The 27,745-nt window shown below is 38.1% G+C and overlaps 2 protein-coding genes across 3 annotated transcripts; one reads left to right on the top strand and one right to left on the bottom strand.

The window, feature by feature from the left end:
- The first annotated feature begins 3,402 nt into the window (after window positions 1-3,402).
- LOC104244191 (probable WRKY transcription factor 26) lies at window positions 3,403-6,482 on the top strand. 2 transcript variants are annotated; one of them, XM_009799562.2, is made up of 5 exons: window positions 3,403-3,834; window positions 3,964-4,104; window positions 4,684-5,261; window positions 5,353-5,511; window positions 5,724-6,482. In XM_009799562.2, the coding sequence occupies exons 1-5, from the start codon at window positions 3,484-3,486 to the stop codon at window positions 6,172-6,174; spliced, it is 1,680 nt and encodes a 559-aa protein (XP_009797864.1). In that variant the 5' UTR covers window positions 3,403-3,483; the 3' UTR covers window positions 6,175-6,482. The 2 variants fall into 2 exon arrangements, with proteins under 2 accessions (XP_009797864.1, XP_009797862.1); XM_009799560.2 differs by having other exon boundaries at window positions 3,404-3,834; window positions 3,961-4,104.
- A 307-nt stretch (window positions 6,483-6,789) lies between these two features.
- Window positions 6,790-8,268, bottom strand: LOC104244190 (CASP-like protein 4B1). Its single transcript, XM_009799559.2, has 3 exons — window positions 7,703-8,268; window positions 7,265-7,400; window positions 6,790-7,176 (listed from the first exon to the last, which is right to left on the bottom strand). The coding sequence occupies exons 1-3, from the start codon at window positions 7,966-7,968 to the stop codon at window positions 6,985-6,987; spliced, it is 594 nt and encodes a 197-aa protein (XP_009797861.1). The 5' UTR covers window positions 7,969-8,268; the 3' UTR covers window positions 6,790-6,984.
- Between the last annotated feature and the right edge of the window lie 19,477 nt (window positions 8,269-27,745).

Here is a 27,745-nt window from a genome sequence, read left to right on the forward strand (position 1 = left end):
GGGAACTAATCCTGTTGTGGAAATGATCAACTGGTTTTATATAGAAGTCCCCAACTTTGCATATGAAAAAATAACAAGAAATAGATTAGGAACAAAAACTATACTAAAACATTGTATAAACATGTATAAATTAGTATAGCAGTACTTGTATAAAGATGTATAAACAGTTGTATAACTTTGTATGAAATTGTATAAGCATGTATAAAATTAATAGCAACACAGGGAATACCTTCAGTTTAGCTTTTCTCTCATTCAATTTGCAGCGAATAACAAACCTTTGTTCTTTCGATATGCAATCAAGACCAGTGTCACCATTGTCCTTGATCTTTCTCCTTTTCGGTTTAACACTGGGGCCTACATCATCTTCATTAACCAAATCAACTTTTAGCTTTTCTTTGATTTTTCAGGTCTCCCATATTTCTTACTCCTTATTCTAATGATGTTAACCGGAGTAGGAGTATTACTCGTTTGCGAACAAGTCATTCAACTGCTCTCTTGTTGTAACTTTTTTGTAGGAGCAGGAGACTCAAAATCATCATCATCGGGAGCCTGGACATGCGTATTCGCTTCAGAAGTAAGGGTTGAGGGCAAGTCCCTCAATGATTTAACTGGAGCAGGGGTTGAGGGCAAGTCCCTCGATGATTTAACTGGAGTGGGAGTATTCCTCGTTTGCGAACGAGTCATTCGACTGCTCTCTTGTTGCGAGTTTTTAGGAGGAGCAGGAGACTCAAAATCATCATCATTTGGAGCCTGGACATGCACATTAGCTTCAGAATCAAGGCTTGAGGGCAAGTCCCTCAATCTTTTCGCATAATCGAACTTAACGTCTTTTCCAGCAACCTTCATTTTGCTTTTAGAAACAGGTATTTTTGAACGTATTTTCTATAATAAAACAAACAAACAAAGCTTTAACAAAAGTGAAGACAAGTGAAAGAAAACACAAAAATCAAACCAAAAATAAAGGCCATGAACACAAAGCATAGGCCAATTTTCCCAAATTGTAACAAAAATCAAAAAATAAAAAATTCTACCCTAAAAGTCGAAATAACAAAGCATGCAAACTGAAAAATTAACTTTAAGCCCAGAACGAAGATAGAAGGAACACAAAATCAAACGAAAAATACAATAACATTGTAAAGAAAATAAGCATAATCAAAAAAGCAAAAAAAATAAAAATAAAACAAAATTCAAAACCAAAACGGTGGTAAAAGCATAAAATAAAACGAAAATTATCTGAAAATAAGAGTGAAAGCTCGAAAAAGTACTTGAACCCAACAATGGAGGTCGGTTACCTTCGTCTCTGAGAAAAGCGTGAGGAAGAGAGAGAAAAAGAAACAAAGAAATTGAAATTTAAAATATTAAAACCGTTGTTTTAAGTTGTGGGCTACCGGGTGAAAACTAAATTTCATAACATATACAACCTGGGCTAAACCAGGTAAGGGCTTCAAATATGGGCTATTTTCGAATGGGCTGTATGGCCCAAGTGATATATGATGTAATTTCTTCCTAAAAAAATTGGGGTCCGAAATATAAATTTTCATTTTTTTTTCTTTAAGCTCAACCTAATATAATCATTATCCAAATTAAAGTAAAAGTAAATATATATATATATATATATATATATATATATATATATATATATATATATATATATACATAAGAAGTTCTCTAACAATTCTAAAATATATTTCCAAGTAGTAGGGATCATCTATATAATCTTTTTAATCTTTTTTATTGTAATCGAAGATATATACCTTCTTCTTTGTAGGCTCTTCATTTATTTATTTCTTATTAAAAAATATTTATCCAACCTTTGGACTGGAACTCTAAGAAATGACTTTGACCAAGTAGTAACACACTTTAAGGCTTGCTTGGTCCACCTACTATTAGAGATGGAATGGAGTTCTAATTACAGATTCGGTAGAACCAATAGCTTCTCTAAAAATTTATATGTGCATTAAGAAATTTACATATATGATAAAATAATCTATCCATAACACAGTAAAATATTTTTTTCTAGAATTCTAAATCCATAAATTCAAATTTTTGGATCCGTTGCTATATAGCTGATTGCTTTGTAAAAATCCTTCACTAAGATTTCACAATTCATAAACAAACTCTAAAATTACTGGTTTAATGTCCTAATTAACGAGTAAAGAGTATGCACGTCACCCTTAATCATTTTATAAAACAACACATGCTCACGACTCATAAAATAATTAACCAAGATATATATCAACTTGTTCATATAGTCAAACCAAAAAGGGCCGAAAAGGGTATTGTAATATAAATTGAGCTTGTTGTACTTCTTAGTTTATTTATTCACAAGAACAATTTTTTTCTCACTCTCACCTTATAGTAAATTTAACTTTTAGAAATTCAGATATTAGGTAAAAGTTGCAATATTTGGTCATCAATATTGTAGAAAACTTACAGTATAAGATTTTCAATTACCTATTGCAAATGGATGCGAAAAATGATAATATTTCACAAAACAAGTTAGCAGAGTCGCTCGTTAACAAAAGTATAGCATTCAGAGAACATTTTATCATAATTTGTTTATTTTTACATTAATCAATATATACTAGTATACCACTCATCTTTTATACTGGACTTACTACCAATAATGACTTTTACATGGCCGAGTTGTTCCCTGACAAATGTAAGATAAGGAATAATTTGATACTATTTAACAGTAATTCACATGCCCTATAAAAACTTTTCAAACTAATTTGCAAAGAAAATGGTCTCAAGATCCACACACACAAAAAAAAAAAAAAAAAAAAAATTAAAAAAATAAAAATAAAAAAAATAAAAAATTGTATACCACATGGACTAGAGCTCCACTAATGTTACAATAATACCAACACGAAAATTTGACAAAAGTAGAATAAACAAAAATTGTCAGCTAGCTAAAGGATAGAGATATTACTATATTAGGTATGCATAATATGATTTGTTTACATCAAATCATAAATGTCATATATCTATCTCTCACATATGTGTTATCACTTAATCACAATTAAACGATAGATATTTTTACTTAAATTTATAACTTTCAAAGTTAAATTGCTTAATTTGATATAAATATACAGTTCAGTTAAATTGTTTAATTTGATCAATGTCATGTTGCTGCTGATTGCTGTACGGTGTTATCAACCGTAGAGGATTAATACCCAGCTCCCTTCTGATTCAGCCGCCGAAGAATTGGTCAAAGCCACAAGCTTTGACTATTGAAAAAAAACTTAGAAAAAAAAATTCCAAAAATTCCACGGTCAAAAACACCTTTTAGCTTCCTAGAAGAAGCCTCAAAGAACTTAAGGCCAAGAATTTATAAGCAAACAGACACAACCTATTTTTGTTTATAAAATCTAAGCACTCATCATTTTTCTCCTCTTAAATTTTTTTCAAACCAGAACCCAATAACCTCTCAAAAAGTTTGAATTCTTTCTTGTCCTGTTTTTATTTTCTTGAAAAAATTATATGGCTTCTTCAGGTGGAAATATGAATACTTTTATGAATTCTTTTACTAGCAACTATTCTTTTTCATCTTTTAGTGACCTTCTTTCTGATAATGATAATAATAATAATAATATGAGGAATAATAACAGTTCTATGAACCAAGAAAAGAATTCATTGAATTGGGGGTTCAGTGATCAAAGAATGCATCAACAAAACAAAGATGAAGTTCCAAAGTTTAAGTCATTTCCACCTTGTTCTTTGCCAATGATTTCATCTTCATCACCAGCTTCTCCTTCTTCTTATCTTGCTTTTCCTCCTTCTTTAAGTCCATCTGTACTTTTGGACTCACCAGTTTTGTTTAACAATTCCAATGTAAGTTCTTTGCTAATTTCTTGAAATGATTTACATTTTGTTGAAGTTTATACTTTTTTCAAAATTAATATCTTGTAACTGGTCTGACCAAGAATTTCCTTTTTGTTGATTTTGAATTGTTTACAGCAGACTCTTCCATCTCCAACTACAGGGAGTTTTGGTAATTTGAATTCAAAGGAGGATGACTCAAGGATTTCTGATTTCTCTTTCCAAAGTAGGGCTGCTACTTCATCATCAATGTTTCAGTCTTCTGCTCCAAGAAACTCATTGGTATATTTCTTTTCCTTTTTTTGTTTGGCTTCTCCTATCATATTTAGTTGTCCGAAATTTTCGAGTTTACATTATTTATGCATAATATTGGTATGAGATGAGCTTAAATGGAGCTACATGATTAGTGAAAATTCATATAGCCGGCTCCAAGTTGCTAGGGATTGAGCTTAATTATTGTTATTGTCTTCTGCAAAATATGTGTAGCATTGAAACTTTAAAAGATGTCAGCTTATCAGGTTAAATAGCAGTTAATTGTTGAACCATCTAACAATATTCCCTCCAATGATCCAATTACATAGAATCCATATTATGTCTATCTCTTTGGAAAGAGATCCTTGTGATCTGGCCCTTCCCCGGACCCCGCACATAGCGGGAACTTAGTGCACCGGACTGCCCTTTTTTTAATATTTTGTGCATTTTGCTGGTCATGACATGGAAGCAAGATTGCAATTTGCAATAAAATATAGATGACTAAAGTCTTACATCACCAACCATAAATTGTTTTCTTTTCTTTCTAAGTTTCCTTTCCATTGGAAATCTCTAAACTTGTTTTTATGATATATTAATTGGATGAAACAGGAAGACTTAATGACAAGGCAACAACATGCCAACCAGCAAAATGAATTCTCCACTGCAAAAACTACAGGGGTGAAATCAGAAGTGGTTCCAATTCAAAGCTTCTCCCAGGAGAAGATGCAGAGTAATCCAGCTCCAGTACATTACACTCAACCATCTCAATATGTTAGAGAACAGAAAGCAGAAGATGGATACAATTGGAGGAAATATGGGCAGAAGCAAGTGAAAGGAAGCGAGAATCCGAGAAGCTATTACAAGTGCACATTCCCTAACTGTCCTACAAAGAAGAAGGTTGAAAGGAATTTGGATGGACACATTACTGAGATAGTTTATAAGGGGAACCATAATCATCCAAAGCCTCAGTCCACTAGAAGATCGTCTTCACAGTCGATTCAAAACCTTGCTTACTCCAACTTGGATATAACAAATCAGCCAAACGCGTTTCTTGATAATGCTCAAAGAGATTCCTTTGCTGGGACAGACAATTCTTCGGCTTCTTTTGGTGACGAGGACATTGATCAAGGGTCTCCTGTCAGCAAGTCAGGAGAAGATGATGGAAATGAACCTGAGGCAAAGAGATGGTAAGCTTAAAACAAAATCTCTCGAATGTTTTCCCTTTTGTTGGTCCTTTATATGATAACTGATGTTCTGTTATGGTAATTGTCCTTTCAGGAAGGGTGACAATGAAAACGAGGTCATATCATCTGCAAGTAGAACAGTAAGAGAACCTAGAATTGTAGTTCAAACCACAAGCGACATTGATATTCTTGATGATGGTTATAGATGGAGAAAATATGGACAAAAAGTTGTAAAAGGCAATCCAAATCCAAGGTGAGCAATCCCTATACCATGAACATTAGCTCTTTGTTCATAACTGCATCTTAATATGCAGAGAATTGAATCAGCAGTTTGAATAAATAGCGAGCTAACGCACATTGTCCTTTCTTATTCATGGAAAGCTTCTCATTTCATGGCTTCTAATTTTGATTACTTGTGATGAAAATGTCAGTCTTAATGTTGGTCATTTGCTTATATCTCTACAGGAGCTACTACAAATGCACATTTACTGGCTGTCCAGTTAGGAAGCACGTGGAACGAGCTTCTCATGATCTGAGGGCGGTGATCACAACTTATGAAGGAAAACACAACCATGATGTTCCTGCAGCACGTGGTAGTGGAAGCTACGCTATGAATAAACCTCCATCAGGCAACAGCAACAACAGCATGCCTGTCGTTCCAAGGCCTTCGATGTTGGCTAACAACTCTAACCAAGGAATGAATTTTAACGACACATTTTTCAACACAAGGGTACAAACAACACAGAACCAACCACCCATCACCCTGCAGATGTTACAGAGCTCTGGAAGTTCAAGTTATTCAGGATTTGATACCTCGTCGGGATCTTACATGAACCAAATGCAGTCCATGAGCAACATCAAGCCGATAACCAAAGAAGAACCTAAAGATGATTTCTTCAGCTCTTTCCTTAACTGATATTTCTCCATAGCAGATTGCAACAGATACAGATTTCCATCTCAATTCACTGTATTCAATGTAATTTATGATAGTGTTTGCCTATAATACCTAGTTAGGATTTAGGATTCCAAATAAGAGTTAGTCCATTTTTTAATTTATTTTCTTAGCTATAGATTGGTTGGCAGCTGTAATTCCCCATTAAGATATTTGTATAACATAAATCTGTCAAAGTAAGGTAGGACAGTGACATCATTGTAGAAAGTTGAATTTTATTTGTTTATTTTTTATGGAAATTTGAATATTCATTGTGTAGAAGTTAACATTCAGCCTTGCGCCTCAAGATTTCTCATTTCTGTTTAACCATAAATCAAGTAGATATTTCCACCATACCAAGATTCTTTTCTAGACTTCGAAGACAAGTACATTAAAAACATCACTTTCTCTACCAGTAGCTAAATACATCAGTTAAGCTTTGTCATTCAGTAGGTAATCATGTCTTTTCATTGAAATCTAACATTTGCTACAACAAAATTGACTCCATCTGATATGATATTTCAGTTCTTGAAATTTTTAGACTTCAACCAAATTGATATACCAAAAGCACCACACAGCAAGATGCAAGAAGAGCACTGGTTTAATGAACGAAAGTCTTTATAAACAAATGAATTTGTACTGTGATTTCTTACATACAGGTTTCAAGACAAACAGTGAATGTCTTTCTTGCTTTGACGCACATATACAAGGGTCGAATGTGGTGGTTTTGATAACAAATGAAGGAATTCTAGAGACACAAAAAACAATCAATAAGACAGTATGTTCGATATCTTATCAGATGTAGGTTTGGTTTGAAAGTTTATATCCAGCAATCATAGCGGAAACTGCCAGAGCTAGAAATGCAATGAACTCCATGCTAATTGCTGAAGCTGAAGAATCTGTGAATATGTTGTCATTGTTTTCTCTCATCTTATTTGTCAGTGGCACAGCAGATGATGCAGCTGATAGTAATAAGTATGCCATCAACTGCAATTCAATCACAATCCCAAATCAATATACCATTCACAGAGTTAAATGAAATCCAATTATGCATTTTTATGAAAAAATCACAAACCTGATCACCAAAAAATTCTAGCAAAGCTAAATTCTGCCGCGAAAAGGCTTCCTTGCTAGTTGAAAGTTCATGCACTTGTCTCATTACTTGCAACCCTGTATACAATGTGGACAGAATTGCTATAGCTAGCACATACCTGCACTTATCCACATTTTGATTCAAAATGTTGAGGACATAATTAAGTAAATAAAAATGTGATTTATCTAGTGACTTAGATGAGATAGTCATACAGTTCAACATGGTACCAGAGCATGAAAAAGGAACTCGCGCATAATGGGATGTGGTGAGGACATAATTAAGTAAATAAAGATGTGTTATGTCTAACGTTTTTAGATGAGATGGTCATGAACACCAAAATCTAATTAAACTTCTAGATCATAAATATTAAAAAAGAACAAAAACAAAATCCATGATGATGGTGTAAAATGTAATTTGTACCTATATTCTTCATATCTATCAAAATCTTTCCAATCACCATGTTTATTGCTTGCCATGATAATGAATGCAAGTAATGAGAAAAGCAAAGCAATACAACGCAAACCCAAAGAACCCCTCTTCAGCAAATCTTCTCTTTTCCATTTCCTGATGATGTGTCCCACACCGGTTCCGGCTGCCGGCGTCTGGTTCTCCGTATCTCCGGCGGCCGGAGGTGCAATTGGTATTGGTGCACCAACTGTTGCCTTTTGATCGTTTGGATCTGACATATCTTAAAAATTAGAATCTTTTATTTACCACAGAAAATGTAACGCCTTAGAAAAATTTGAAGAATTTATTATGGGGTTGGAATTTCAAAGTAGAAAACTGAAGAAAAAGAAATGGGGGATTGAGAAAGGAAGTTGAAGTGCCTTAAAGGCAAGAACTTTGAAAAAACAAGAAACAAAACTTTTTATGCGTTGTATTTGACAACTCAGTTTTGTCTTTCTATTTCTTTGAGGATTATTCTGGAATGAAAAATTATGATAATTATGAAGAGTATATGATTAATTGTTTTTTAGTAACACTCCGTTTCTAGCAAGTTATATTAGTTACAATTAATATGATTGAAAAATTTGAAATGATTGGTTAAGGATGAGCTGTGGAAAAGCTTAGAGTTTCGGATGTAAGTAACGAACTTCCGTTGTCGCCGTTTTGCGTGGATTCTGAGTGGGTCCTGCTGAGTCTACGTGGACTCCATGTCCATCTGATTTAGTACTAGTATGAAACTTAGGGATCGTTTGGTCGGGAAATAAGTTATTCCATGATTAATTATTCCGAGATTAATTATCTTGGCATTAGTTATTCTATCCTTTCATAGGGATAAAAAATACTGTAACTTTGGGATAACTAATCTCAGAATTAGTTATATCACGATTTTATCTCAACCAAACATGAGATAAATTCATTTCAAATTTAATCCCAAAATTAATTATTCCTTATCTCTTATATCAAACAAGCCCTTAATGATATGATTAATCTGGCTTTGCATCTTATAGGCCTACTAAAACGATAAAAACGCTTTTTACAAGAATTTTTTACTTTTAGTTTTGAATTTGATACTTCTAATTAAAAATAAATGGATCATACTAAGTTCAGTTGGTATGATTGCACCAGCTATGAGCGCTATCACAGTTTTTTTTTCTTTTTTTTTTTTCTTTATGTTGTTATGTTGTAAATAGGAACGATACAATTATAAACGGAACTAATAATTTTACATATTTTAATCATTGTGAACAGATACTATAATAGTTGCATGCACATGATGGCATTGACTTAAACTACTCCAGAATGTTCTTAAAAAGCTATGAACATGTGCACGAGAATACAGTGCAGTCACTAGCCACATAAACTACCGACCATTGTTTTGCATTTGAAGGGGTTTTTTTTCTCCATTATTCTTCTTCTGAATTTGTTATTAGTATCCTGTAGTTTGGGCCTTAACGGCATTTTTAAAAAAAAAAAAGATTATTTAAAACCTAGTCAAAGTAAAATCCTAATCTAAAATGCAGTCTATAAGCTTCACATGGAATCGATCCAAAAATACCACTAGTTTGGGGTCAAAATTTATTATCAATAATATACAATATAAAAAAATTAGATAGAAAAGAATTTTTTTAAATGGGTATGGTTGTAATTTGTAGAAAACATATAGATGAGGCAATATACAAATTTCAGCAATATTAGAAGTGATTTGGACTGGTTAAGTATCAAAATTCGTAGTTAAAATCGAGTTAAAAAATTCTTCTGTGACACATGTATCAAACGTGTATCATGCATGTATCTCATACACATATATACATGGATATACATACAACAACAACAACAACAACAACAACAACAACAACAACAACAACAACCTAGTAAAATCCCACTAGTGGGATCTGGGAACATATATACATGGATATAAATGTGATACATATTTGATACATATATGATACGTATGTGATACACAAATGGTACACTGTGTGATACACATATCATCTTTTTCATGTTCATCTTTTACTACGAATTTTCAATTCAAACCATCTTAAAACTCCACCAAATTATTCCAAAACTGAGATTCAAATTTCTTAAGATGTACCCAATCTATTCCAACAATACCCACTCAAAATAAATTTCAATTTCGAAAAACCAAAAATTTGAATTCAAGTTTAAGCAAACTTCAATGGTTGTCCATGGAGTTTTCAGTTTAATCTTTCGATCCAATCCAATAAACTAACGTTTAATAGTGATTTCTAAATCGAATTAAGATGCTCGATTATCTGAATTTCAACTTAAATGAATTAAAACATTGCAATATTGCTCAAGTCCAATGTCTCAAAATGTTTGAACTGCCTTTGTGTTTTAGCAAAATAGACTTGTGTTACAAAATGACATTTGGGCTATTTTTGGTAGATATTTTATTTTGGGCTAGTTTTAGTTAAAATTGTAAAAATTGCACGGGGCGTCCTATTTAGTCGCCCTCATTTAACCTATACCCATTTTTTAAAAACTTTTAACTTGTACTCACTTTTTAAATAATCTCAGCCCCCTTTCTCCTCCTCCTTCTCCTCATTCATTTTCTTCTTCTTCTTCTTCTTCTTCTTCTTCTTCTTCTTCTTCTTCTTCTTCTTCTTCTTCTTCTTCTTCTTCTTCTTCTTCTTCTTCTTCTTCTTCTTTCTTCTGCTGCTATTTTCTATCTAGTCTACTAGTCTAATACCTTAGAGAAAAGATGATCTGTGATAATAGGTTAAATCTAGGTAATTTGGCGATTGTTTATGCTCCCACTTAATTATATTCCAATAACATAATATGGTTAATTGATGAAAAATAATCTCTAATTGTGAATTGTATATATTGCAGGATAAGGAGCCTAGGTGATGCCTTAAACAGTTGTGATTGGAACCATTTTGGAGCAAGAAAGACCCCTCAGAGCTGAGTACGCTTGAAGACGAGGAACAGAAGTGATGAAACACAGAACTGGACATGTGCGCCCAGGTGCGCGACCGCACTACTTTTAGCACGGCCAGATGCGCGTCCAGGTGCGCGGTCGCGCTAGTCCAAAATCCGGGAAGAGTTATTTAGGGGTAGAATTGGAAATCTGGAGGAAAACTCACTTAACCTATATAAAGTTAAGCTCTCCCAAGGAAGAGAGGGGAGGTTTTTCATAGTCTAGTGCAAGAAATAGAGAGACAAGAGACAAGGAGGAGATTTGACCATCAAGTTCTTCTTTTTTTCTCTTGGTTTTTACTATTTGGGATGAAATTGAATCTATTTGTGATGAACACTATCATGAGTAGCTAAAACCCATTGTTCTAGGGTCATAGGTGAAACATGAATGTTGTTCTTTGAAGTTCAATTTGACAAAGTTGGTTTATCATATTGGGTTGTTTATTTAATTCTGCTTTTAATTATTTTGCTGAGTAGCTAACAGTAAAATATTATCTGCGAATCTTTAGTTGAACTCGAAAGTGGGAACTTTAGATTGCATATAGAATTAAATAGGGCAAGTTCTTGAACCCGAGCCTCGGGGAACGGATTAGCAATTGGGATAGACATATACCCAATTGCCTTGCTTGGTTGAAATACATGAATTGTAAATGCATTCTTCTTAATCTTAATTCCATAGACATATAGGCATAGAGTTAACTTGAATAGGCGAGTAAGAACTCGACAGATTCTTATGAGTAACATTAACCCTGTCAATCAACAATCCAGGTAAATCGATTAGTCATTTTAAGCTAAGAACATAACACGATTGATAACTAGCATGTGACCCTAGAATATCCTCTCCTACTGTTTGTTACTCGAAATTGTTATTTGTTTGGTTAATTTCTCTAGTTAGATTATTGCTTGGTAGTTTAGGTAGTAAAACAATTACATCTCTATTTTTTGAAAAACCTCTTGGATAGACAAATTAATTGAGTTTGAATTAGTCAACAATTAATCATAAGTCTTCGTGGGAATGATACTCTACTCACTACTCTATTACTTGACGATCACGTGTACTTGCGTGAGTGTTTTTGGTCGCAGCAAGTTTTTGGCGTCGTTGCCGGGGACTTAGAAATTAGCTACTTGACTGAGTTGAGCTTTTATTATTTATTTATTCATGTTTTAATTTTCAGTTCACTTTGTTTGTGCCAATACAGGTTTTCTTTTCTTGAATGCGAAGAAGTAGAAGCGCAAACAATCTCCTTCCTCTTGATTCTGAAATTGAACGAACACTTCACAAATTGAGGAGGGAGGTGGACGCTAGAACTAGAATTGAAAGAGAGTTGGACATCGTAGTTCGACCATAGCCAATTGAGATGGCAGGTAATAAGGACGTGCGGTGATCGAAGCCGCAAGGCCCAGTCTGGCTAATATGACTCAGGCTATTATGAAGCCTGATATCACTGGGCACTTTGAGCTAAAACAATACATGGTGCAACTGATCCAATCCACAGGGCTATTTGTGGGCTTACCTCATGAAGACCCGTAGAGGCACATTCAGAATTTCTTGGAAATTATGGACACTTGCAATTATCCGAACGTTTCCAAGGACTATGTCAGGCAGACACTTTTTCCTTTTTCACTGATCGAGGAAGCTAAGGAGTGGTTGATAAGGAGCCAGCGAATTCAATCCGCACTTGGGATGATCTGGTGAGGAAATTCTTAATCAAGTTTTTCCCCACTAAGAAAACAAAGATATTGAGGAGTCAAATTCTTGGGTTTGAAGAACGAGCTGGCGAGACACTTCGTCAAGCATGGGAAAGGTACAAGAAGATTCTCAGAGATTGTCCTCATCATTGCCAGACGGACGAGGTATTGGGTCACACTTTTGTAAATGGGTTAGATGATGCTTCAAAGATGAATCTTGATTCAGCTTGTGGGGGTAGTTGCATGGCCAGACCGTACAGTGAAATCCAAATCTTGCTGAATAACTTCACTGCTAATGATAATAACTGGCAAGGTGATGGTGATTCACGAAAGACAGTTAAGCAAAAATCAGTTGGGTTACTTGAGCTCGACGAAGTGTCAGCCATGAGAGCCGATATTGCAAAGCTGGCCAATCAGATGACTAGGATGGCAATGCAGCAGCCACAGACAATGCAACATGTACAACAAATGACTATTTGCTGCGAACTCTGTGGCGACAGTCATATGAGTGATATATTCCCCACAAATCCAAAATCTATCTATTATGTGGGGCAACAGAACAGAGGTCCACCGAATCAGCATGCACAATACGGGAATTCTTACAATCCAAATTGGAGGAATCATCCCAACTTCTCATGGGGTGGAAATCAACAGAATCAGAATCAGCATAGACCCCAAGGGAGTTTCAATCAGCCTCAGAGACCACCCCAACAAATGGAAGAAAGTACCAATGATTTGCTAAAGAAGTTGTTGATTGACAATCAGCAACTCAGGACCGACTTCAGAAATCTTGAGAGGCAAATGGGGCAGTTAGCAACAAATCAAAACACTAGACCTGTAGGCGCTCTCCCCAGTGATACAGAAAAGAACCCTCAAGTGAATGCAGTTACACTTAGAAACGGGAGAGAGCTAGAGGAAGTGCCAAAGAAAAAGAAAGACAAGCCCATACCTGAGGGAGAGTTGATCCCTAAAGTGACTCACGAGCCAAAGAATGCTGCTGAAATTCCAGAGCCAGTGGAGGCCCCAAGGCCACCACCACTTTTCCCCCCAAAGATTGCAGAAAAAGAATGATGATTGCATGTTCACAAAATTTCTCTCTATGTTGAGCCAGGTTCAATTGAATATCCCACTTGTTGATGTGCTTCGTGAAATTCCAAAGTATGCTAAGTACAGAAAAGATTAGTGGCTCACAAGAGAAGATTAACTGAATTTGAGACAGTGGCACTTACTGAGGAGTGTACTTCAAGGGTCCAAAATAAGCTCCCTCAAAAGTTTAAGGATCCTGGCAGCTTCACGATTCCTGTGCGCATTGGTAATATTGATGTGGGTTGTGCTCTTTGAGATTTGGGGGCGAGCATAAATCTGATGCCCCTGTCTTTGTTCAAACAATTGGGCCTGGGAGCTCCAAGGCCCACTACTGTGATGTTGCAGCTGGCTGATAGATCGATAGCACACCCTGAAGAGGTGATTGAAGATGTGTTGCTGTAGATTGGGAAATTCATCTTCCCTGCTGATTTCATTATCCTCGATTATGAGGCTGATGAACTGGTTCCAATCATATTGGGGCGACCTCTCTTAGCTACTGGTGATGCAATTATCAAAGTGAGAGAGGGAAAGATGATTTTGAGGGTAGATGACGAGGAAGCAGTTTTTAATGTCTACAAAGCAATCCAACTTCCCCGCCACTATGAGGAGCTCTCAATGATATTTGTTGTTGAGGCTGATGAGCAGATTCATTATCCGAGTGTATATCTAGACGATTCTCTAGAGAAAGCACTTATGTTGCTTGATATCCTGGGGGCTGATGAGGAGGTTGAGGATATGATGCACATCCTAGATACATCTTGTGCGTACATGCAAGGGATGCACCCCTTTGAGCCTTTGAATAGGCCAGAGGGACCTCCTCTAAAGCCGTCAATTGAGGAAGCCCCAAAATTGGAGCTTAAACCTCTTCCACCTCACCTGCAATATGCTTATTTGGGTGACTCTGACACTTTACCTGTTATTGTTTCTTCTGACTTGTCTAAATTGCAGGAAGAAAAGCTGTTGAGAGTGCTACATGAGCACAAGCGAGCACTTGGGTGGATGATGTCTAACATTAAGGGCATTAGCCCAGCCTTTTGCATGCACAAAATTCTCATGAAGGACGGACACAAGCCCAGTGTAGAGCAAAAACGCAGACTTAATCCAATCATGAAAGAGGTGGTAAGAAAAGAAGTGATTAAGTGGCTTGATGTATGTATTCTATTTCCTATCTCAGACAACAAATGGGTAAGCCCAGTTCAATGAGTACCCAAGAAAGGGGGGATGACTGTAGTAGTTAATGAGAATAATGATTTAATCCCTACAAGAACTGTCACCGGGTGAAGAATTTGAATTGATTATAGAAAATTGAACAATGCCACCCGGAAGGACCACTTCCCCCCCCTATTGACCAAATGCTTGATAGATTAGCTGGCCAGGAGTACTATTTCTTCTTAGATGGTTACTCGGGGTATAATCAGATTACTATAGCCCTAGAGGACCAAGAGAAGACCACATTTACGTGTTCTTATGGCACGTATGCGTTCAAGAGAATGACCTTCGGTCTTTGTAATGCACCTGCGACTTTTCAAAGGTGTATGATGGCCATTTTTACTGACATGGTTGAGAGGTTTGTGGAAGTGTTCATGGATGATTTTTCTGTGTTTGGATGTTCTTTTGATAACTGCTTGATGAACCTTGATAAAGTACTTGCTAGGTGTAAAGAAACTAACTTGGTGCTAAACTGGGAAAAGTGCCATTTCATGGTACGTGAAGGTATAGTTTTGGGGCACAAGGTATCCAAAGATGGTTTGCAGGTGGACAAGGCAAAGGTTGAAGCGATTGAAAAATTGCCCCTACCGATATCTGTCAAAGGCATTCGCAGTTTCTTGGGCCATGCAGGTTTTTATTATCGTTTCATTAAAGATTTCTTGAAAATTTCCTCTCCCTTGTGTAGGTTGCTTGAGAAAGATGTCGCCTTCAAATTTGATACTGCCTGTCTGAAGGCATTTGAGGAGCTGAAGGGAAGGTTGGTGACTGCACCAATCATAATTGTTCTGGATTGGGAGCAGCCATTTGAGTTGATGTGCGATGCGAGTGACTTGGCTATTGGAGCTGTTTTGGGGCAAATGAGAAATAAAATCTTCCACTCCATCTACTATGCGAGCAAAACTCTGAATCCGGCTCAGATGAACTACACAGTCACTGAAAAAGAGTTGCTTTCCATGGTGTGGGCATTTGACAAGTTCAGGTCATATCTAGTGGGGACCAAAGTCATCGTCTACATAGATCATTCAGCTATCAGATACCTATTTGAGAAGAAAGACGCCAAGTCGAGATTGATTCGATGGGTCCTCCTCTTGCAAGAGTTTGACCTAGAGATCCAAGATCGCAAAGGAACAAAGAATCAAGTGGCTGATCACTTGTCCAGATTAGAAAATTGGAACCATGTAGCTGAAGGGGGTGCAATCAAAGAAACATTCCCGGATGAGCAGTTATTGTCAATCACCTCAAGCACAGCCCCGTGGTATGTAGATTATGTTAACTTTATTGCAAGCGGGGTGACACCACCAGAATTGACACCCGATAATAGAAGAAGGTTCCTGCATGATGTGAGACTTTACATATGGGATGAGCCATTCTTATACAGGCTCTGTGCAGATCAATTGGTGCGAAGATGTGTTCCTGAGGAGGAGATGAATGCCATACTTCATAGCTGTCACGCCTCGCCATACAGAGGTCATCATGGTGGAGACAGGACCGCCCAGAAAGTGCTACAATCAGATTTCTATTGGCCAAAATTATTTAGGGATGCACACGTCTTTGTTAAAATGTGTGACAGGTGCCAAAGAACCGGAATGATCACAAAGAAGCACGAGATACCGCTGCAAAACATTCTGGTAGTGGAGCTTTTTGATGTTTGGGGAATTGACTTCATGGGACCGTTTCCGTACTCCAATAGTCATAGGTACATCTTAGTGGCAGTAAATTATGTGTCTAAGTGGGTGGAGGCCATTGCTCTTCCCACTAATGATGCAAAGGTGGTGGTAAGCTTTGTTAAGAAGCACATCTTCACACGCTTTGGAACTCGCAGAGTGTTGATCAGTGATGGAGGAACGCATTTCTACAACAAACTGTTGAATAATGTTCTTGCAAAGTACGGAGTCAAGCACAAAGTTTCCACTGCCTATCACCCCCAGAAGAGCGGTCAAGTAGAAGTGTTAAACAGAGAGGTAAAGCGGATTCTTGAGAAAACAGTGAGTGCAAATAGAAAAGACTAGGCAGGGAAGTTAGACGATGCATTGTGGGCATATAGAACTGCATACAAAACTCCCATAGGTACTTCTCCGTATAAGTTAGTTTATTGGGAAGGCATGTCACTTGCCCGTCGAACTTGAACACAAGGCCTATTGGGCAATTAAAAAGCTGAATATGGATGGGGACTTGGCTGGCGAGAAGAGGTTGTTGCAACTCAACGAGCTTGATGAGTTTCGTTTGCACGCATATGAAAATGCCAAATTGTATAAAGAGAAGACTAAGAGGTGGCATGACAAGCACATCCAACATCGAGAGTTTGAGCCAGGGCAAGAAGTTCTTTTGTTCAATTCAAGGTTGAAGCTTTTCCCAGGAAAGCTTAAATCTCGTTGGTCAGGCCCTTTTGTTGTGGTAAGTGTGAAGCCTCATGGAGCTGTAGAGTTGCGGGATATGAGTTTAACTGGTACTTTCTTGGTCATTGGTCAAAGGATAAAACATTACTGGGGTGGTGACTTTGCACGTCACAAGACCTCGGTGGACTTGATGGATGCTTGAGAATGTGTTGAGGCGTGCCGCGACGCTAAATCAAGCGCTAGATGGCAGGCAACCCATTGAATTATTGTAACCATCGTGCCACGACGTTAAATAAGGCACTGGTTGGGAGGCAACCCAACGATAGTAATAGTGTTAATTTTGTTTTTTTGGGAAGAGCTAACCAATGCAGGTGACAAAGGGTAGGTGCTAAGGCCATCGAACGGGGTAAGAACAGGTGAAAAGTTGAAGAAAAAAATCGCCAAGGTGCGCGCCCGCGCTATTGGGCGCACTAAACTGCAAAGTTTCTACCTTGGTCGCACACCTGATCGCGTTGTTGAACGCGCTACTAGCGCGACCGTGATACCGTACGCGCATCTGGGCGTGCTAGTAGCTCTTGGGTTCTGTATTGGACGCGCTAAGTCTAGCGCGCTCGCGCATCTGGGCACGCTAGTTCCGTAAAAAAAATCCGGCGTTTTCAAGTGTATTTTCAGTTTTTCATTTTTTTTATTTTGTTTATTCTTTAGACTCAATTACCCCTTTTTCCCATCTAATAAACGCCCCCCCCCCTCCCTCACCATACCTGAACCCCCCATTCAACAAAAGAAAACCCCTCCCTCATTCCAACTCAAACACAAACAAAACCTTCCTCCAAACACTCCCAAATCCCAAACCCACCCGTCCCCCATCTCACGACCCCCCCAGTTCCCCGAGTTCACTAGAATCTACCCCATTCTCCTTCACCACAGGTATGAACCCTAGTTTCTTTCTTTCTTTATTTTATTTCTCTCTATTTTTTCAAAATTTTTGGTTGTATTCTTATGCTTATGTTGTAGTAGTTGTACTTAGATTTTGTAGAGAAATTGGTGCAAGATATTGTAGTGTTGGTGGATGATAAGTGTGGGTGGAATCCCACTTGATATGTGATGTTGGTGAGTGTCAGTGGGTGATTCTTGTTCTAAAAAGTTTAAAAAGGGGTTGTGAAGGCCTAATGCCCACAAGGTGTTTGTGAAAAGGTCCCAATGATCGTGATTATATAGTTTGTGACCCCTTATGCTTGTGAAGTCTGAGTAACTGCATTGAGTCACAAAATTTCTGTTGGGTTGTGCTAATGTGTCTCCGTTTTGCAGGCATCATGACTCCATCTAGGAAATGACGCGCCACAGAGGCCTCGTCGAGCAGCCAGGCTGGTTCATCTAGGTCACGAAGGGCTGCACCTGCATGCTCCTTTGATAGTTCCAAATTTGTTTCGGCTAATGCTCAGGCTCGCTTTGCAGAAAAGGCTCGTAAAATGCCAATTTCGGAGAGAGGTATTAACGTCAGACAGCTCCAGAGACACTGTCCTCACATGTACAAGGAGTTGGTGAGGCAGGGGTTGCACACATTCATTAATGAGCCCGGTGAGGGCAATGCAATGGTTGTGCGGGAATTTTATGCGAATGTGGCGGAGCATGATAATGGAGTAGTCACGGTGCGCCGAAGTGCAGTGAATGCTTCTGTTGAGGCGATATGGACGGCCTACCAGATTCCTCCACCTCTGGTTGGTTATGATGACTTCTATGAATACGGCCGCAACCCAACAAACGAAAAATAGGCGCGATTCTTTGAGACAATTTGTGCACCCGGGAAAGAAGTGGTCTGGTTGAACTATGGGGAGAAGTTTCACTCCTCAGCACTTACCTTTGAAGGGAAGTGCTGGCTGTACCTCATAAACAACCGCTTGATTCCGTCTCACAATACTATAGAGGTCAATGGGCCCCGCGCTGCGTTGATTTGGTGCTTTGTAAATGGTCACGACTTTGACGTGGCCAAAGTGATGCATGAAGAGATATTCGTCCGCAGCCAAGTCAAAAGGTATGGGTTCTTTTTCCCTTCTTTAGTTACTCAACTATGCAGGGATGCTCAGGTGCCCGAAAATCTAGTTGTGGATGGGTTGGTGAAAAGAGAAGGCCAATTCCGTGCTGATAAGGTGACCACGGGCAAGGAGCCGGGAGTAGTAGAGGAGGAGGCGAGAGGTGGCCGGACTGCAAATAGTAGCTCTGATGATTCTCATGACGGAGAGGATGCTGAGGAGAACATGGGGACAGCATCGCAGGCTCAGGAGCAAAATGTGGCAGCAACAGGACCATCTGGGACGGCAACATCTTCAGGAGCTGCCCGGGTGTCCCGTTTTACTGCGATGGATGCGGAGATGGCTGGTTTGCAAACCTCCATGACTGATTTGGGCACTTGAGTAGACGCGGTAGCTGACCGAAAAGTGAAGTCGAAAAAGAAATTCATAGGCTGGCTGCGAGCTCTGGGTCGTGCGTGCCACATCAACCCAGATACCGTCTTCGACCAGGAGTGAACCTTCAGGGAAGTTCCTTTACCTCACTGCTCTTTCAAATTTTAAGCCATGGGGACATGTCTTCATTTTTAAGTGTGGGGTGGGGATTCCTTCATTGTATATATGTGATTGTATCAATTGACTGTTGGTTTTGTTTTGTTTCATTTTGCTTTGATAATTTTGATGTTGTTAAGTAGGAATCGTTGGTTTAAAATAGTTATATGGATCGTCCCGACAATGGATCCCTATCGACGAGGTTCTTGAGGGACTGAGTCAAAAAAAAGGGGGGGCAAATACGTAGACTCCTCCTGATGACGGATCCTGTAGACAATTTTCTTGAGGGAAGTTAGTCTAGAGAAAACACCAAAAAGATTTTTTTTTTTTTTTTCTTAGATAGTGTAGCAACTCCCCCTTGGTTTTTCTTTAAGCCACAGTTCTTTTCCAAGGGTTTAACTTGAACCGGGTATAGGTAGTTTTCTTTTTATTTTGTAGATTAGGTTAATGGGCTACGAGCTAGAGAATCAAAAAAGAACACATAGCGTTGACACACCTGAACACAATAGACCCTAGAGTCTAATGCTTAATCTTATTTGTTGAATCTCACTAAAGTGCCTTAATTTATATGTTTGTTGCTGAATTGAATGCTCGTAACGGAGCGTCTTGATGAGCTGATCTAGAATGAGTCTTATGCCATGTGTGGTGAGGTTTTTGTGTAGTCCATGTATTGTACTTGTGTCTAGAACTTGCCTGATATATGAGTTGAATCGGAATTTTAGGTGATGCTCGGTTTGAAAAATGATTTTAGGCTTTCTTTGATCTTTTTGAGCTTAATTGCTTGTCACAAATAAAATTTGTCCCTAGTTAACCCTTTTGAGCCTATGGACTTTTGTTTGGCACCGGCATACTAGCCTATACCCTTTTTGTTCTTAATTGACATTGTTTTGATCTTTTTACCTATTAAAGCACTTTAATTGTGAGACGAGCGCTAAAAGAAGTAAGAAGGAACTAAGTGTGGGGTGGCTTTTGAGTAGAACCAATAAAAGGAAGAAAGGTGCACTTGTTTTGTAAACTAATACACCACTAGCGGAAATTGAGTGAAAAGAAGAATAAACTGGAAAAAAAGAGAGAGGAATACAATGTGTCTTGTTCCAACTAGTGGGTATGAATTAATATAGTGCTTAAAGAAGAAGGGAGTATTTGTAGGGTGATATTGTTTATGGAAGTGAAGTGGGTTGAAGAATTTGCGCTAAAGTTGCTCATGTGATGTGTTAAAGTGCTTAGGAGGGTTAGTCCATATTCCGAAATCTATCCTACTCGTCCCTTAGCCCACATTACAACCAGGAAAAAGTCCTAATTGATTTTGGGTCGAGCAAGCCTACATTAGTTGAGATTTACTTTAAGGGCAAGTTTATGGTATCAATTTCATGCATGTGACTTCTTTTGTGAGGGTGAGTGATTTCTTTGATATATGTGAGCATATGATGCGAATGTGTGGATTGAAATCAATTGTCGTTGATGTGATTGTGAGGGCATATGATTCGTGACTGTCACACCTCCTTTTTACCCACACCTCAAAAAGGGTATAAATACAAGGGAGTTTTTCCAATTAAAGGACAATCGAAACGGAATCGTTTATTTATTAAAAATCAGAGTCGCCACTTGGAATAATTTATGGTGTCCCAAGTCACCGGTTTAAAATTCCGAATCGAGGAAAAATTGACTCTATTTACGGCCTGCGAACACAGAAATCCGGGTAAGGAATTCTGTTAACCCGGGAGAAGGTGTTAGGCATTCCCGAGTTCCGTGGTTCTAGCACGGTCGCTCTGATCATACTTGGCTTATTAAAATTACTGATTTTAGATCCTATGTGCATTTACCCCTTTACCGCTTTTAATTAAGAAAATTATCTTGAACTAAGTCACGCGTACGTGTACCCATTTGTTTGACACGTCAAAAATCATGTCACGCGAACGTGTCCACAATTAATAACGCTTATTATTATTAAGAAAGTTTAGCCGAAGTTACGCGAATGTATACTCCGATTTTGTTTTTAGAAATCACAATCATGTCACGCGGACGTGTCCACAATCGCAATGGTATATCAAACGTGCCTAAAGCAAACTACGATCATTTGTTATTTGTAATATCTAAATTATGAACTTAATACGAGGGCCATGTATGATTAAATGGTGGATGGCACACCTCGGACTATATGAACTAAATTTAATTAGTGGTTTATTAAAACAATTTTATTATTAAGAAGAATATGATCGAAGTTGCGCGAACGCATACTTCGAATTGGTTTTTAGAATCATAATTATGTCACACGAACATGTACATAATCAAGATAGATTAATTAAGAACAATATTTCCGACTATTCCACATGAGACATTTGCTACAAACTGATACAAGTCTCTTAAATTCACTCAAGCTAGAGGCTAATGAAGATTTTTGTGCATCGTGGATTTTCTTTACATTTGTATTGGATGGTAATACCTTACCGTTGCATTTCTATTAGTACCACAGTAGTTGTCTGTTGCATGTATTCGGCAGGCAAGTCATTAATTCATGGAAAGCATTCAATTTGGATTATACTTAAAAAAGGTTAAGGTTCACAAATGCCTTAAACATAATCAACATTATGTGTAATATCCATAGCAATCACAAATTAATGCTAAATACTCTTGAGTTTAAACACTTCAACGATAATGAGCAAAGATCTGTCAGCTTCATGGACATATCCAGCAAATCCAAACAAATCGGGGTGCAAAAAGAAAGTCATTTCAACGTAAAACATTTACAAATTAACAAATTTGTCATGGAAACGCAAACAGGAGAAATCAAGAATAGAGAAACGGAACCTTTCATTGAATGACCAACCCGAGCCCACGTACAAGAAATCCGAACAGAAACTTTATCGGACCAAAACCCGAACCTCGACGGAACTGAACGGACCCAACGAACAGAGCTAGAGACCTACGGACGAGCTTTAACGGGACTCGATCTCAACAGAAACGTTACACTAAATGGAGCGACGAACTTGAAACTCAGTCGACAACCTCAAACGAACTCTCCACGAGATTTAAACGAACTCCATTGACGAAACGAGATTCCGTCGCCAGTTTCTGGCTATTTCCGGTGGTGATGGAGTTCAGTTGAAGAAGAAGAAGAAACCGCTGGTGCCCTAGGTCTATGAGGCTGATGCTTAAAGCTCTGTGATTTCGTTCAAGAACCAGAGTTCATGGGGTTATCTTTTGTGAGGTTCACGGCTGTTGGGTTCAAGAGAGATCAGGCTTTCTTTTTAACGGTGAAGAAGTAAGAGTTCAAGGGGGGAGGTCGTGTGTGTTGATTTGCGGCTGACTTCATGAAGAAGAAGAAATAGCTCCCCGTTCGTTTATTGGTTAATTCTTGAAGAAGACCAAGTTTTTGCCTGGGGGAAGTCCTTGTTGAAAACGGCGGATCCGATTTTTTGGGGTCTTTTGTTTTCTATGAAGAAGAAGGAACGTGAGGGAGGGGGTCTATTTTGCAGGGCTAGGGCGTTTGGAGAAGACGATCCCGGGGGGGGGGGGGGGTGCTTGTTATGGCAGCTTTTGCGTATTTTTGATTTCAACCTTCTTTCGTTCTTCTCCCATTTTTCTTTTCTCTTTTTTCCTTTTATATTGTAGGTTTTTTTGGTAGAGTTTTTAGGTTAAGGGGTATGGGCCTAGAAATTATGGGCTTGGCAATTGTGGGCTAGGTCCAAAATTAAGCCTAAAAATAGGTTGCTCGAGCCCAAGTTCTATTCTTTCGCTGCGAACGAGAATAAAATACGAGCCTATTTATTAATTATTAATACTATTCAAATAATTATTAAAATAAAATTAACCATTAAAACAAATCTATTTTTGGTATTTTCAAATATCATATTAAAATAAAAATACGATACTATTTTTGTATATATTCTTTAGATTAAAAATGGTTACAAAACATTAATGAACCTATTTTTGTAAATTTTTGTTTTCTTGTAATAAAATAGAGTAAAAAGAGCCAAAATTACTTGAAATATCTATATTATGCCTAAATTAAATATTTTACGCTAATATATAAAAAATATTGGGGAGGGTCAAAAATCACATGTCTACAGCTGCCCCTCTTTGACTGGAAACGTACAGAGTTTTCAGACAAAGACTGACTAGACAGGTTTTTTACCCGACCCTTATTTGGAGAGACTAAAGCTAAGAGAGAAGGGAATGTGACCGAGCCATGGTATCTGGGCTGCCTACATATACTTGGCTATAAAGGAATCAGGTCACGTGTAGTTCATAAGTGAATGAGGTGATGGAGTATACCGAGGTGGAGAGCCGGTCGAGGTTCCGGTCCGCAGTCCTGCTATTACATCAAAATCCAAACATGAAAAAGACTAGCTAAGTCTATCAATTACGAGTTACAAGATTCCTATCTATAAGTCTTCTGAAGCTTGATCTTGAGTCTTGAGTAGTTCCTCATGCAGACTTTAGATTTGAACTTTAACGCTTGCCAGTTGCAGGTGCTAGCTCGTTCTTCTTCAGATTTTCGGACCAAGACCGAACATCTAGTGCTTGTGACCTCGGTCATGTCTTTGAGAAGCCCACATCTTTTCATCAACTTCTGCATTTGGATTATCTTATTGCCTTTCTCTCTTTTTCCCTTATTGTGACTAACTTTTGTTGATCATCTAGGACTGTTGACTCGCATTCTTCACGCGAGCTTCTTTTGTTACTGACCTGAATTGCATTCTGAATTGAATTCCCCTTTTTTCCAAGTGGGCACCTGATTGCTGAACTTGAACTGTCTTCTCTTGTTACTTGACACTATTTTCCCTTGCACCTTGAACCATTTTCCCCTGAAACTTGAACTGTCTTCCTTCGAAATTGCTTTCCCATGAAACTCGAGTTGTCTTCCTTCGACACTGCTTTCCCTAGAAACTTGAGTTGTCTCCCCTTGTTCTCCAGGTGGGCGCCTGATTACAACAAAATAGGCAAAACAAAGAAATGTTTCTGCCCCAGTTTGCACTAGGAAGATTTGTGAGTTGTTAGCAAAATTGTAAACCACTTGTACTATTGATGCAATGATGAAATTAAACTAAATAATAGACTAGGAAAACCATAAACTAAACTTGACTAAAGTAAAAACTGACCCTATTCTCCAGGCAGGGCACCTGACTGCTAACTTGAAATGTATTCCCTGCTCTCCAGGCGGTCTCCTAACCGCTGAACTTGAAATGTATTCCCTGTTCTCCAGGCGGGCTCCTAACTGCTAAACTTGAATGTATTCCCTGCTCTCCAAGCGGGCTCCTGACTGCTACATTTGAAAGTATTCCCTGCTCTCCAGACGGGCTCCTGACTTCAACATAGGCAAAACAAAGAATTTGAAAGCTAAAATTTTAATTGTACTCCCTTGTTCTCCAGGCGGGCTCTTGACTGCTGCTCTTGAAAGTATTCTCTGCTTTCCAGGAGGGCTCCTGATTGATAGAATGTATTCCCTGCTCTCCAGGCGGGCTCCTGACTTCAAAAATAGACAAAACAAAGAATTTGAAAGCTAAAACTTAAATTGTACTCCCTTGTTCTTCAAGCGAGTACCTGTTTTCAACAAAAAATAGACAAAACAGAGAAAATTTTCTGCCCCAGTTTGGTAACTTGGCACATATGTGAGTGTTAAACTGAATCATGTTATCAAATACTGCTAAGAATTTGAAAGCTAGGTCTCATTATTCAGGGGGGTCCTGACAACTCTTAACTAAACGACAATTTTAAATCTAAGTTATATCTTCTACAGGTGTGACTTCTGCTAAATCTTGTTATCTAAAAGGGTCTTCAAACTACTCCTCATTATCCAGGAGGGTCCTGAAAATCAAAAGTCGAGTTTTATCTTAAGAGTGACAGCTTTTATGGCTGAATTATACTACCTTACAACAGAGTTTACGCTAAATGTTGTTATCTAATCGAAATCTTAAAGCTAAGTTCCATTATTCAAGAGGGTCCTGGAAACTTCTAATTGAATCCTATCTTGAACATGCAAACTTCTAAGCTAAATTATATTCTTTTGGGATACATTTATGCTAGATTATGTTATTTCTGAACTTTAAACTAGGTCTCATTTTCCAGGAGGGTCCTACAAATTAAAAATCCAACCTGTTTTGATGCTTGCTCTTTCCCCTACGGAGAGTTTCTCCGAAACAAACGAAGTTTCTGCCCCTGTTTCAATCAAAGAAAATTTTGTCAGTTTAAAGTGGTGGTTAGCTGATGGCATTCTTGCTGAAGATCTTCCGCTGCATTGTTTTGTTCTGAATGGCTTTCCCGAACTGGCCCTGAACCGCTTTGACTTTCTGATTGACTTTCAGATCCCACGACCTTTGACGAACCAAGTGTTCTATACCCGTGTTGTTGTTTCACACCTCTGACCTTTTTATTTGAACCTTTTCATCTCCCATGACATTACCAATCTATTCCACCGATGAAACTTCAGGTGATTCCTTGTACCCCTCTCTTACATCATGTTATCCTTAGTATGTTTTGACCACTCCGTGCTTTGCAATTTTGGAAGTTGGTAGTGAGCTTTGAAATCCTTTTCACTTGATTTGAACAAGACTAACATAGAAACATCTTTAGATAAATACCCAAAAGAAAATGAAATGCAATGACTTTGCGGGTTAAGGATAAGAAGAATCCAAAACCAGATGACTGCTATAAAAGTAAAAAGAAAAAGAAACTTATCTGAGTGGAACAGCCAGTACCAATGATCATGACATGCATTTCGGATTAATCGGTCCAATCTGTCCAACCAATCAACTTTCAGTTGTCGTACTTCGTTGCCCCGGAATTTTCATTACCTGATTACTTTACCCAAACCTTGACCTTGTTCATCTTGCGGCGCCTTGAAAGGTTTTCACCAGCAGACCTCTTTCATTCGTTCATCTCTCAACTCACTTTCGCTTTATGGTGCTCGTGAGGGTTTTCACCAATAAGACTCTCATTTTAATTTCTCTCAACTCTTGTCGTCTTACAGTGCCCGTGAGAGTTTTCACCAATAAGACTCTCTCATTTTATTTCCCTCCTTGCTTGAACCAGAGTGTTCCCCGATATGAATTACTTTTACCTACTTGACTTGGCATTTCTCAAAGACTGATCAGAAGGTCTTTCTTTGGACCATAATGTGGGCTTTTGGACAGGGCTAGGAAGGAAGGGTATAAAAGGCTCAAAAAAATTCAAATGGGTTAGAATTACAACTTTCGGAATCAGGTTTCCCACAACAACCACGACTTCTGCCCCAGTTTCTTGCTTGGGGACTTTTGGATTTTTGTTTCGATGAGACCGAACCGTGAGGTTGCCTACGTATCCTTAAAAGGAATCAGGTCGAACGTAGTTCATGTCGTAGAAATTACTTTGTTGTTGTGATTTTATTTTCTCTCTTTCTTTTCTTTCTCTCTTTTTCTTCTGTTGTTCTTCTCTCTTTTTTCTTCTTTTTTTTCTCCTTTTTTCTCTTTTTGCTTTTCTCTTTTCTTTTCTTTTCTTTCTCTTTCTTTTCTCTTTTTATTTTTATTTTCCCTTTTCCTTTCTTGTTCATTCTTTCTTTTTCTTTTCACTTACTTATCCTCCGCACTTACCTTTATGAATTGTGTCGTTGATCCCGAAAGAGAGGTATGAAAGAAAATAAATAAGGCTCAAAAGGGGGTAACAAAGGATAAAGTGTTTAGATAGCAGAACAAAATGCCTTCGTCATTCCAATCTTCAAAATATGCCAAATACAAACAAGTACAACAAAGGAATAAATCATACATAGTATCTTTTGACTGCATCGGAATTGATATCCATTTATACACATTTCCCTTCTACATATGTCAAATATAACGCGTCATTGGACAACACTCTAGTTACAACAAATGACCCCTACTAGTTTGGGGAGAACTTTCTTTTTGCTTCAACCTGATGAGGCAAGATACGTCTCAACACTAATTGACCCACTTCGAACTTCGGTGGACGTACCTTCTTGTTATATGCTCTCGCCATTCTCTGTTGGTACAATTGGCCATGACACACTGCTGCTAATCTCTTTTTATCAATCAGACTTAATTGATCCAAACGGGTTTTGACCCATTCAATGTCATCAATTTCTGCCTCAGCGACAATCCGAAGGGATGGGATTTCAATTTATGCGGGTATTACTACCTCCGTTCCATACACCAACAAATAAGAAGTGGCCCCTACTGAAGTACGGACAGTAGTGCGATAACCCA

The sequence above is a fragment of the Nicotiana sylvestris genome, chromosome 7, assembly GCF_000393655.2.
Source record: "Nicotiana sylvestris chromosome 7, ASM39365v2, whole genome shotgun sequence".
Lineage (NCBI taxonomy): Eukaryota > Viridiplantae > Streptophyta > Magnoliopsida > Solanales > Solanaceae > Nicotiana > Nicotiana sylvestris.